The sequence below is a fragment of the Macrobrachium nipponense genome, chromosome 10, assembly GCF_015104395.2.
Source record: "Macrobrachium nipponense isolate FS-2020 chromosome 10, ASM1510439v2, whole genome shotgun sequence".
In the NCBI taxonomy this organism is placed as follows: domain Eukaryota; kingdom Metazoa; phylum Arthropoda; class Malacostraca; order Decapoda; family Palaemonidae; genus Macrobrachium; species Macrobrachium nipponense.
In genome coordinates, this window is record NC_087204.1 from 74373221 (window position 1) to 74386947 (window position 13727).

Consider the following 13727-nt stretch of genomic DNA (forward strand, 5'->3'; position numbering starts at 1 on the left):
ACCACTGCTATCCTGGAGTTGCATCACTGGACAAAACCTTCGCTGCTGGCCTGTGATTATTAACTCTATTCCTGCTGGTAAATATACCTCATTCTGTAGAAGAAGTCTCGCAAAATTTGGAGAATTCAAAGAGGAAGAGAGCTCATCAAGTGTCGTCATCTTCCTCTTCAGAATCGTCATATTTTCATCAGTCTCCCCCCCCCAAGACGTCTTGTCACGGGACTAAGGGTCTGCCTCCTCAAACTGAGGAGGCAGTTGGGTCTCCTGCTGGCTCTCCCATTCCTTCGGGAAAGGGAAAAGGGAACTGTCACGCTGTCCCCAGGGTCCTAGCGTGTCGGGAGCTGTAGAAGGGCAAACTTCGGTTTGCACTTCTACTGCTAGACCCAGAGGTCCTGCGCCTAAGACTAGCTCCGTGTTGGGCGCTTGTTTGCGAGTCCCCGAATGCACGTAAATCTTTGGATTCGTGTGCATCCAGAGTCGGTGATGCTGAGTCTGCTCACCGTCATGACTCGGGCATGGAGTGGAAGAAAGGAGCGTGTTGCTGATGAGATTCACGCCTTGCCGTTGATTGGTCTGTCGCAGTGATTGCTCAGTTCCCAGGGTTGACATGACCGTTTGTGGGCGGACTGAGCACGCAGAAGAGACTGATGGGGCATCCCCATTCGGTCCTCTTGAGAGGTTTCGGATTCAATGAGGACCTGGACGCGTTGGAGGATGGTATTAGCTCTCTCCAGTCAGGTGCACGCTCAGTCCCACCCAGACAACAGTCAGGTGAATGCTCAGCCCCACCCAGACAACGGTCAGGTGCACGCTCAACCCCACTCAGATGATGGTCAGGTGCATGCTCAGCCCCACCCAGATGACGGTCACGAACCGGTCTCGGTGGCGGCAAATGTGTTGCCTGCTGTACTAGATTTTTGTAACCCTCCTCAGGAAAGCGTTTTCTCCAGACGATAACACTGTCCTAGAACTCGTGGAGCGGCCATCACCACAGGTTGATGGCTGCCCATGACTCGCTTCTCCTGCTAGTTCCGCTATCAAGGCAAGTGAGAGCATCCAGTCTTCCTCCCCTATTCCCTCTACTTCCTGTTGCTACGCCGGACGGGGGGGCAAGGTGGAAATAGGAGGGATTCTGCAGAGCGCTCTCTGTAGGATTCAGCGTCAGGGACCTAAGTTCCTGGAGGGATCTTAGGGTCCTACTGGACATACATCCATGTTGTTGAGAAAGGATCTTATGTCAAAAACTGGAGAATATGTATCCATGGCTTTTTCTGTCCTTTGTATGGATTTCAGGTCACAGTCCCCTATGGGTTCTTGGGTTTTGGGAGCCTCGATTGTATATGTTATTGAATTGTACTCTCATTCAAGTCTTAAATGCTCACATTTAGGACTGGTATTTATGTCCGTTCCTCCTCGATTTCTGTGGGAGTTGAGGAGGAGCCCCACCCCGATGATGTTTGATGAAATTCGGGGGTCTCGCCGAGTGCTTCAAATTCTTTGGAATTTCTAGCACTGTCCGAGTGTTTCGTTCTTCTGTGATCTGCAAACACTTGGGCGAGATGAGAATTCCTGATGATTAATGCTACAATACTTGGGAATCTTGCTGAATGCTCAAATTCCTGGAATTTCTGGCATTCTTAGAGTGTTATGGTTTTTTTTTTTCTGTAATTTGCCAAACACTCGGGTTAGACAGACATTCCCGGCAATTGTTATTACAAAAATCGAGAGTCTCACTAAGCCATTAATAACTTGGAATTTCTAGCATTTGTAGATTTAGTTTTCTTTGATTTGAAACACTCAGGCAACAGGTATTCCCAATGATTATTACAATAATCCGGAGTCTTGCCGAGTGCCTGGATCCTTTGGTTTTGTTGGCGTTCGCCAAGCGCTCAGCTTCATCATATTGCCAAGTACCAGGGCGAGAAAAGGCTACCCCGATTATTGTCATACAAGTCTTAAGGCACTGGCAGAAGGAAAAGATAGACATTTATATCAAAATAAATGGGGTTGATAATCTTAGCTCTTGCCGGTTAGAGACAGGTGCAAATGCTGGATTCCTCGGATTTGCTGAGATAAAAACAAATAGAAAACATGCCGTGTGCATAAACGAGGTCGTGAATACATTCCTGAGACATGAGATAACCACGGGGAAAAGTTATCAAGGACATGGGAGTTAAACTAGTGTGCATACGTTTGTAAGAAGTTGCATGCTTGTATCCGTACAGCTGTTGGTGGATGTACTTACGTACGTGGGTCACAGAAAATGACATATAATCTCTAGTATGGAATTAAGGGTAATTAGATGACAACTGTCATAGTGGACACAAGTGATTTTGGCGTAGAGAAGGTGCTTGGAGATCCGTCGGAAAAGATGGATTCGAAGTCACCATATAGAAAAATGGGATTTCTCTAGACTTGTTTTGACTTTTGATAGACAATGAATTTTTGGACAGAAAGAGATAAGAGTGGGTACATATTTATATATGATTTTGGGAAGAATATGATAGTTTAACATTTTTTTTTTTTTAGACATTTCTTTGCTTATTTTATTCCATTTTCATGTTAACTATTTTGGGAAATAAAAAGTATATTTTAGTAATAGCAGGAGTTTGATTTAGCCTAGAGTTTGATATTTGATTTTCAGCTAGCTTCAGAGGTGACATTCAAAGGGAATAATGAAAGGTAGGTTACGTTTTGCAGTTAGGAGTTCTTTCCAATTATTTATATGAGCGTCATTTTGACCTTGTAAGAGGTGGCGGCAGCGGAAAAGGAGAGACTGGGATTAAATATTATTATTGGCATATGTTGGGAAAAAGTGGTTATGATTATGTATATTGGCCACTGACTCTCTTGCTGATTTATGGGGGAATTTAACTGGTAGTCAGCAGATTTTGGCCAGGTAGCTGGGCATTGGCAGTGATGTTAGTAGTTTTAAAAGTGTAGTCGATGTGTTTCTGTGTTTCTTGGGCAAAAGGGGATATATGATAATGGAATTAATTATGCGCAGTCGCAAGTGTAACTGAATATTACGTGCTAAGGCGAGTGCAAATAACTTAATGTTTACGTGCCAAAACCTATGAGGACGTAAGTGTGAAAGTTTACTTTTTTTTGTGTGTGTGTTAATTTGCTCACAAGTGTATTTTATTTTTATATCCCTCGGGATTAAACAGACATTAGGAGTTTGTTGCAATTGCAATGCATTAGAAGAAGTTTTACGATGAGTTCATTTTTATATGTGGCAGAGAGAGAGAGAGAGGAGAGAGAGAGAGAGAGAGAGAGAAGATGAGAGAGAGAGCGAGAGAGAGAGAGAGAGAGAGAGAGAGCTACGTGAGAAGGGTTGCGCGAGCTAAGCGATTTTTCTCAGAAGAGAGATCGGCAGTACGTTTTCTCTTTCTCTCGCTCTTCCCCATTTTCTGTGGGCATAGCGACACACATTGGATCAGCTGATTGACCTTGAATCTTTGAGGCAGCAACTCAAAGCAATAGCAGTTTATTGGGAACCGGTGCATTTTGTTTTCTTTTGTTAATGAATGATATATTATTACTTTTGTGTGTGGTTTGGTGTGTGGGGATAAATGGCAGTCCCCGGGTTACGACGGGTTCGGCTTCTGACGTTCTGAGTTAAGTCGCTTTCCAATTATATTCATCAGAAATTATTTCCAGGGTTATGATGCATGTTCCAGGGTTACGCCGCCTACAATGCTCATCTGGCAGAAGAAATATGACATAAAAAATGCAAAATAATCAATATTCAAAGGTTTTTTCGATGAAAAATGCAATAAGAATGGAGTTTACATAGTTTTTAATGCACCCAAAGCAATTAAAATAAAGGTTTTCTTAGGATTTTTGACGATGTTCCAGCTTACGATGATTTTCGGCTTACAATGCGACTCAAGAACGGAACCCCTGTTGTAACCCTGGGGACTGCCTGTATATCGATGTTATTGATGTCGGGGCAAATCCTGAATTATAAGAGTTCCCATAAGGCAAAATGGCTGAAGCAGGTAAAAGTCAGACTTTGGTGCATAAGGTAACTAACATAAATGCTGGAGTTAACCCTTTTCGAGGCATTGTTGATGGCGTTCTTTCCCAACCAGTGCAAATTTGCAAATTTTTATTAAGGGAGTGAATAACTACTTAAACGCCAAGGAAATTAAAGGTGATGCAGTGGCGTTCACAGAGGCAATAGCCTTGCTAGATTTCAACAAAGAGGATTTGTTCATTTAGATGCCTTAGTTTTCAGTACACAAATGTCATTCATTGACCGAATTGCAAGTATCTCTAAGGCGGCTTATGGCTCAAAAGAACACGGAGATATTGTGAGGGATTTAAGAGGACTGTACAAGAGCAGAAAAGGGGCAACAAGCCTTATTGAGCATAGCTCAAAACTTTTTGACTCAGCAGGAGAATGGATACAGAAATTGAGAAATTCCACATGGGTAAATGGGAATAATATCTCACTCGACAATTTACATAAATTGTTGCATTTCACACAGCTTACTACACGACGTCCCGGACACCATTGTAGATAGTTTTGATGAAAAGATTGAACCTACATCAGATGAGGAACTAATTTATTCCCAAATTCAGAAACATATGTCCAAATGTTCCACAGTGGATAGTACATCTTTTAATGGGACCGGTCCAAGAAATATGATGGAAAGAGACTCAGATTTTCCTTCTCCCGTTTGTGTGTAAACGTGGAATATAAGAGAAGATCGATCGATTAAGGGCAACAGCAGTTGCATTGCTACAATTGCAATAAACCAGGGGACACAGAGAAAGTATGTAATCAAATATTGTGGAATATGCAAAAGTGTGGATCACTGTTGCCAGGCTTGTCTGTCTCAGATACGAGGGGATGCAAGACCTACACCTCAGAAATTTCAGTAGTTATAATACAACCACTTCCCAGGCAGGTCACTCAAAAGGGCAAAGGGATCGGGAAATTTTTTGAAAGCTGATCAAACAAAAGGGTACAGATGATTTGTACGTACCATTGTGGTCTCATGGAGGACGCCCCAGAGCCCAGGGCAATAGTAAATGGAACAGTGGAGGATGTGAATATCCCAATTTTTTTTATATACAGGATCTTCTGTGAATTTAATGGAACATGATCTGTATCAGTCCCTGTTCTCCCATTACCCTTTGAAACCTTCAACAGAGATGGTGTGTGATGTGCAAGCCCTTAGACTAAATGCCCTGGGTTTTGTCAGACTGGTTTACTCTTGGTGATAGTGTTAATAGAACCATTTTTGGTTATAAAAGGGGTTGTGTTGGGTAACAAACTTTTATTGGACCATCCTGGATGTAGGAGACACAGGATATCGGTCCATACTGGTGTTAGTGGTATAACGGTTGGAATACCAGGTGTTTTTATGCCTTATGAAGACACAAGTGGAACTAAGGATACTGAGATTAATATGGGAAATAGTGAAAATGGGGGCGCTTTTGGCTGTGTTAATGGTAATGATACCAAGGGTATATGGGGATTGGTGATACGGAAACCCCACCACTGATGATAGGGAATAACAGTGGTGGTTTCGGTGATGATGAACGGGATATTGAGGGCCACGGTGGTAACAATTTTAGCGGTTTTAACAATGGTGGTATGGGTGGTGATACTAATACTGATACTATTACTGATAATAACAGTGGGATCCTGGTTGGTGCAATGAGAACCACTGGCAGTGGTATTTATGGGGACGTGGAACAGGGAAGTACTAACCACAATTATAAAGGTGTTTTATCAGAGGATGTTATTTTAACTCCAGGTACAAAGACTATGGTAAAAAGTCAAGACCGAGGGAAATGAAAAGCCCTGGGAAGTATGCATAATTGAGGATAGCAATAAACTAAGAGGGCTATTAGCACTGTACTGGTGGAACAGAGTATCAAACACTGGTGTTACATGGGTGGAATTATTGAACTATAATGATACAATTAGGAAATACCAGAAGAATACATATGTGGTAGACCTCCAAGATTGGAGTAGTGACAGTGGTTCAGTGGCTATTGTAGGGGGGAAAAATGAGTTTTCAGAGGCAGAAATCCAATCAAGGAAGAAAATATTTAGAGAACATTTAGCTAATGCAGGCTATAAAGAGCATATAGAAGTGGTAAGCAAAGTTTTGGCAGAATTTGGGGAAGCGGTAGCTTTACGAGGGATAAACTGGATTGACTAATGTGTTAGAACATAAGGTAAACTTAGAGGAAGGTACAAAAACCCATTTTATTCCTGCATACCGCATACCTTTCAAAATCAGAGAACAGGTAGAAAAAGAGGTCAGTAAATGGGAAGAGGAAGGAATTATTAGACCTAGTTCGTCTCCATACAACTTTCCTCTGTTAGCAGTGCCTAAGAAGGACAACTGTCTGAGTATGTGTCGATTTTAGACGTTTGAATGAGAAGACAATTCCTGATCGTTACCCAGTTGCATGCATACCGGATTTTTTGTAGAAATCGGGGGGGACATGATATTTATAGCTCAATTGATTTAGCGTAGGGTTTTTGCAGGTCCCTCTTAGCGAAAATAGCAAGGAGTATACTGCTTTTTCAGTGCCCAAGGGCCACTATGAATTTATGCAGATGCCTTTTGGTTTGTCAGGCAGTCCTATGACCTTTATGAGGTTATTAAACACAGTTTTGCACCGGATATTTGGTAAAAAGTTTTTGTGTACATGGATGATATATTAACCCTCTTACGCCGACTGGGCGTATTTTACGTCGACATTTTTGTCTCCTGTGTGCCGACTGGACGTATTTTACGTCGACTTACAAAAGTTTTTAAAATTCGCGGGAAAAATACTTAGGAGGCCTACCAGCCTAAAACTTTTGAATCACGCGCCTTGGGGGGTGCTGGGAGTTCACGGATCAAGGTGTTGTTTTGTTACAATCGTTTACACCAGGCGCGCAAGCGCGAATTTCTTTCTTGCCGCACTAAAAAGTATCTGTGACACATCTCAGAAATTATTTCGTCACTGACAAAATTTTGTACCATTGTAAATTAGCCGTTACATGAAGTATTATATATGAAAAATGTGCGCATTTTTATGTAGAATACAACATAAATACTCCATGATTGTAGCTTTTATCAGTTTTGAGATATTTTCATCAAAATAACGATAATTGCCAAAATTTCAACCTTCGGTCAACTTTGACTCTACCAAAATGGTCGAAAAAAAAAACGCAATTGTAAGCTAAAACTCTTATATTTTAATAATATTCAATCATTTAACTTAATTTTGCAACTAATTGGAAGTCTCTAGCACAATATTTCAATTTATGGTGAATTTATGAAAAAACTTTCCTTGCGTCCGCGCGGTAACTCTTCCGAAAAAAATCATACATGCGATTGTGGTAATGTTTGCACCATTTTAAAATTAGCCGTTATATAAAGTTTTATATATGGAAATGTGCGCAATTTCATGCACAATACAACTAAATACAACCCATGGTTGTAGTTTTTATCAGTTTTGAGATATTTTTCATATAAATAACGATAATTGCCAAAATTTCAACCTTCGGTCAACTTTGACTACCGAAAATGGTCGAAAACGCAATTGTAAAGCTAAAACGCTTATATTCTAGTAATATTCAAGCATTTACCTTCATTTTGCAACAAATTGGAAGTCTCTAGCAACAATATTTTCGATTTATGGTGAATTTATGAAAAAAATAACATTTTCTTTACGTCCGCGCGGTAACTCTTCCGAAAAAATCACACGTGCGATTGTGGTAATGTTTTCACCATTTTAAATTAGCCGTTTACATAAAGTTTATATATGAAAATGTGCGCAATTTCATGTAAAATACAACAAAAAAAAGAATTGAAGGTTGTAGCTTTTCTCATTTTTGAAATATTTGCATATAAATCACGATAAATAAAAAAAAACCACGTTCGGTCAACTTTGACTATACCGAAATGGTCGAAAAAAAAAACGCAATTGTAAGCCTAAACTTTTACAGTTCTAGTAATATTCAGTCATTTATCTTCATCTTGAAACAAATTCGAAGTCTCTAGCAAATATTTAGATTTATGGTGAATTTAAAAAAAAAATCTTTCCTTCCCTCTGAGCGCGGATTCTCCGCCACAAATCTCCGAAATGCGTACGTACCATTTTCGGAATATTTGCTCCGTTTCATATTAGGCATTTCATAGAGTTTTATATATGAAAAATATGCGCAATTTTCATGTAGAATAAAACGAAAAATATTTGAAGGTTTGTAGCTTTTCTTATTTCCGAAATAATTGCATATAAAAAATATATATAAAAAAAATTCGACATTCGGTCAACTTTAAACTCGTCAGATATGGTCGAAAACTGCAATTGTAAGAAATCAATACTCTTACAGTATAGTAATATTCAATCATTTGTCTTCATTTTTGAAAGAAATTGGAAGTCTCTAGGACAATATTTAGATTTATGGTGAATTTTTGAAACAAATACTTGTTGACGTCCGCGCGTTACGAATTCATGCATTATTTTGTGATACTATTTTCTCTGTGTTGCTTTTATCGTTCTACAATGTGTTATATACCAAAATAATCACAATTTAGTGTACATTACAACGAAAAAAAAGTAACTTGTTACCTTTAACTGTTTTGCGCACAGCGCGATTTGAATACAATTATATATGAAATTTCGTTTTTGTGCTATCATATATCGCATTATTTATATATGATAATGATAATTTTTTCATTTCTGATGGTTGCATACTAAACTTCAGCCAATGAAAAAAAAAGGGAGCCGAAAAATGAACCCTTAATCTTGAAAACTAAGCGTGCTGTGATTTTTTTGGAAAAAATATTTTTTCCGATTCCGCGCTCACTCTGAAACACCTCCGGCACACGGGAGACAATTTTTTTTTTTTACCGCTTTGGCGTAAGAGGGTTAATTGCAACAGACTCGATCGTGCAACACTTAGAAGTGCTTAAGGAAAGTACTTAGGAGACTTAGGTTAGCAGGATTGAAAATTAAGCTAGCTAAGTGTTTCCTCTTGAAGAAGCAAATTACATATTTAGGTCATGTCATATAAAGAGGGAGTTAGAGTAGATGATGACAAAGTCAAAGCAATTGCAGATTTTCCTGCCCCGAAATCAAAGAAACAAATTAGGTCATTCCTGGGGATGGTGGAGTATTTTTGCAGGTTTCTGAAAGGGTTTTCTAACACTGCAGCTCCTCTAACAGATGTATTGCAGGAAGACATCCAATTTCATTGGGGAGAACTGCAACTAGTAGCTTTTCAGAAACTTAAGGATGCATTCATGAATCTCCCAGTTCTAAAATTTCCAAATTTCAGCGAACCGATCATTAATGACTGATGCCAGTGATGGGAAAGCTCCATCCCATAGGATTCTTCAGTAGTTAATTTAGGACAAAGGGCAGCAATGAAAGGACTAATATGGCTATACCGTAGATAAAGAGGCCTTTGCAATAGTATCAAGTTTGGTTCATTTAAAATGTTACTGATGGGGAATAAAGTAGAAGTTCTTACAGACTACAGCCATTATTGGATCTTATTAGTAAACCAGATTTGTCACCCAAAAGAGCTCGATGGTCCTTTAACTATCAGGGACTTCAATGCATAGCTCAAATATATAGAAGGCAAGTTAAATGTAGTCGCAGATGCCCTTAGGTAGAAGTTTTTATGGTACAGAAAGATTTCAAAGTTGGGGTAGTTACTAGTGATTTCCATACAGTGGGATATAAGTCTCATAGAGCAAAGCAAGATGAGGATGAAATTTTTGGCAGATGCAAAAGCGTTCCTCAGGGGAATCAGTCAAGAAAGGTTATAAGTTACCTTTTTCAGGTTTAGAATTAGAAGGTAATCTGTTTTTCAGGAAAATTAAATATAAATTAAGGACTAGTGAAAGTAAAGGAGACACGACAGATTGTAATTCTGAAAGTCCTAATTCCAGTAGTTTTGGATATAGTACATTGCAGGTTTGGTAGTCCACATTCGAGGATAGAAAACAAAAATCGAATAATGAGATGTGTAATAAGTATAGTATTTGGAAAAATATGTGGAAAGATGTGGAAAATTTTGTGAAAAACTGTACAGTGTGCAATGCTTGCTAACCCGCAAGGGTAACTTCGTGCAAATTAGGGTCATATCTGATACCAAGTAGACCTTTTCAGAGAAACATATGGATATCCTAGGAAATTTTTGTGAATAGATATGGAAATAAGTACCTGTTGGTAATAATAGATGAACTAACAAGGATAGTAGAAATTTTTCCACTTACCATAAACATAAAACAGCTGGAGAAAGTAGCTATAGCATTTTTCAATGGTGTCATCTGCATATATGGCTACTATCATGGTAATCGCTCTATAGCAAGGAATTATATATTAAGGAAATGAAAATGCATCTTCTTCGAGAAGGTCTGCAGCAAAGGGGCATTCGCTCACTTGTTGGAGGCACCTGTTCTCATGATTGTTCTAGAATCGTCAGGTGTGATATGGAACTCAGCAGGTGCAGCCATGTCGTTAGCAACTCCGCGATTCATGGTGCAACATTTCGTCGAGATCCTTCTAAAAAGTTCCCGTCGGGAATCTTATATTTGTTGTTATGCTCCGCCCCCTTCAACCCTGGCCCCAGATCGCCATATATATACGACTGACAAAGTATCAGAGATCAGGGAGAAATCGGGAGAAAGCAGAGGGTCATCAGTGAGAGATCATCAGAGAGAGACAAGAGAAGAAGGAACAGATGAAGGATAAGAGAGGAAGGTGAACAAGAGTTTGATCGGATTGAGTCAAGTCGCCCACAGTGAGAGAGAGACACAGAAGTTAAGTCGTCTGTAGTTGGAAAGGGAGATATTCCGACGATTGAGCAACCCTTCAGAGAAGAATCGTGGTACAAGTTGGTTTTGAGGAGTAACCTGCCCTTCGAGTATCAAGAATAGACATTGATTTCTGCAGTACGGAGTCAAGAAGACATCTAAAGTTCTACAGCTCTCCTTTGCGAAGCCGTCGCTGCGAGCATTGATTTTCGACAGCTGCAAAACTGGCCAGCAAGTATTTTCATTACCTCAATGTTTCCCCAGTTCACGCATTGTAAGGTTTTACCTTTTTTATGTAAATAGGAGAAACCATTCTGCATTTACCTTTGTTACTAAGCTTTTCTGTTTGTGTTTCTTTCTATATTCGTATCCCCAGTTTCAACTGTTGGTGTTGAATCTTTTTTGTTTAGTATAATATATCGAACCTGTAGCAGACCCCTGGGTCCGTGACACTCAGCCGAGGTTTTGTTGACTGACAATGGTAGAGAATTTGTAAACAAGACTTTGGAGTGTTTGGCAGAAGTCATGGGGATATAGAAAGTAACAATTATTCCATACAGACCTGAAGCTAATGGGTTATGTGAGCGAGCAAACAGGAAAGTGCTTTCAGCTCTCAGGAAGACTGTAGGAGGAAACGATAGAAACTGGATATATATACAGGCAGTCCCCGGGTGACGACGGGGGTTCCGTTCTTAAGACGCGTCATAACCCGAAAAATCGTCGTAAGCCGGAACGACGTTCTTGAAAACATGTCCACGGAAACTTTCACTAATTTGCAATTTTATACATTCAACTTCCTGCCAGATATATACTTAGCTATAGACTCCGTCGTCCCCGACAGAATTTCAAATTTCGCGGCACACGCTACCGGTAGGTCAGGTGATCTACCGCCCTGCCCTGGGTGGCAGGACTAGGAACCATTCCCGTTTTCTAATCAGAATTCTCTGTCGTCCGAACCGTCAACATTGTTTTTGTTGGTCCTCTCGATTGGTTTTTCTTTTTTCCACTGGCAATTGATCTTCTTGACCGACTTTTGGTGACGTATCTGGATTGTTGGATTGGCATACGCTTTTGTGGACTGTTTTGTGGGACTTGATTTTGGATTTTTCTTTAAAATGTCTGACGCTGGAATGGTTGTGAGACGTTGTGTGAATGTAGGCTGTAAGGTGAGGTTGCCGAAAGCTTCGGTAGGACCCTCACACTATGCAAGGGTTGCAGGGAGTATGAATGTTCTTTCACTAATACTTGCAAGGAATGTGAGAATTTTGAGTGAGAATGAGTGGAAGAATCTAACTAATTATTTGAAAAAGTTAGAAAGAGAAAGAGTGAGGAAGGCTTCTTCTAGAAGTTTAAGTAGTTCGAGATCTAATGAACTAATTCCTAGCTTGGGATCTTCCCCAAGGGTAAGTATTGCTACTTCTCCTTCCATTTCAGCCCCTTCTCCTATTGCAGAACCTGTAGATTCAGCGAAAGAACTTGCGGATCTAAAAGCGGCCTTCAAGTTAATGGAAAACAAAATGGCTGCCCTGCAAGGTAATGGCTAGTGATTTTTCAGTGGACAGTTGATGTGAGTGTCCCCACAGTGTAGTGGAGGGGGCATCTGGTCGGCTCCGCAACGCTCCTAGGTCTAGACCTCTTCCAAGCTCACATGCCCAGAGGAGAAGGAATGTCGAAAACCGAAAGGAGGTTGTGGAGAATCCCCACCGATCAGGTGTCCCTTCGGCGGTTTCTGTGACACCCCAGACTGCCAGGGATCGCTATTGTAAAAGCGTCCTGCGTGATTGTTTTTCTTCATCGGGATCTTCGTCTCCGAGACGTGATTGGAGGGATTCAGATCGCTCGCGACCACTGAAGAGGGAGCTGGAAGGCTCCGACTATTGACTCGAGCCTGGAAAACTTCCCTGAGGAGTCTCCTTCGGGAGTTAAGAAGGCAAAAAGAGCCATTCTGTCACCCAGAGTTAGAAGGAGTCAGGAGGTGGAGGCCATGGACTCCTCCCCTCCTCCTTCTCCTCCTCCCGAAGAGGATAAAGAGGAGGTTACTAAGAGGTTTCTGGTTTCTATGCAGGAGCAGATATCGTCTTTAGTAGGAGTGCTTTCAAAGGAGCCTCCTAGAAGGAAAGACACTTCCCTTCCTATCAAAAGGTCCTCCAGACGTGTGGAGGTACCTGCCGCCAGGATCGATGCTCCTACTCAAGGTGAGGCTTCTAGTAAGAACATGGAGTCAACCTTACGGAGTGAGCCGATCAGGCGTCTGGCACCGGCCAGGAGTGAGGAGTCACCCAGGAGGCGGGAGCCAAGAACCAGGAGCGAAGAGTCTCCCAGCAGGCAGGAGCCAAGAGCCAGGAGTGAGGAGTCACCCAGGCAAGAGGCAGGAGCCAGGAGGCAAGAGCCAGGAGGCAAGAGGCAGGAGTCAGGAGTCAAGAGGCAGGAGTCAGGAGTCAGGAGTCAGGAGTCAGGAGTCAGGAGGCAGGAGTCAGGAGTCAGGAGGCAGGAGTCAGGAGGCAGGAGTCAGGAGCCAGGAGGCAGGAGTCAGGAGTCAAGAGTCAAGAGTCAAGAGCCAGTAGGCAGGAGTCGGAGTTCTTCCATGAGGCAAGATATGAATAGACTCATTTCTGGAATTTATGACTCTTCTCCAAACAGAAGCTCCTCTCCTTCAGATCGTAGGAGTCTTGGAAAAGACTCTTCCTCCAAACGAGAGCTTTCTCCTTCGTCTGATCGAGGTTTGGACGATTTGTCTGATGACGAGCTTCCTGCAAATGAAGGACTCTCAAACTATAAGATCTTAGCCTCCTTGTTACTACAAGAGTTTGGAGACTCTCTTAGTCCGGCGGCTCCTCCTTCTCCTCGTTCTCTCTTTTCGAGCTCGGCTACTGTGAAATCCTCGGCCTTTCTGAAAATGAAACCTGCGATTTCCATGAAGAAGGCCCTCCAATCTTT

At 41.3% G+C, this 13727-nt stretch overlaps 1 protein-coding gene across 1 annotated transcript in view; it reads left to right on the plus strand.

Annotated features, from left to right (window-relative positions):
- Window positions 1–3991: 3991 nt before the first annotated feature.
- LOC135224254 (DNA/RNA-binding protein ALBA2-like) overlaps window positions 3992–13727 on the plus strand; it is a 45744-nt gene continuing 36008 nt past the window's right edge. Inside the window, exons 1-2 of the mRNA XM_064263103.1 lie at window positions 3992–4004; window positions 5269–5466. Coding sequence (XP_064119173.1) covers window positions 3992–4004; window positions 5269–5466 — 211 coding nt within the window. The remainder of the gene's footprint in view (window positions 4005–5268; window positions 5467–13727) is intronic.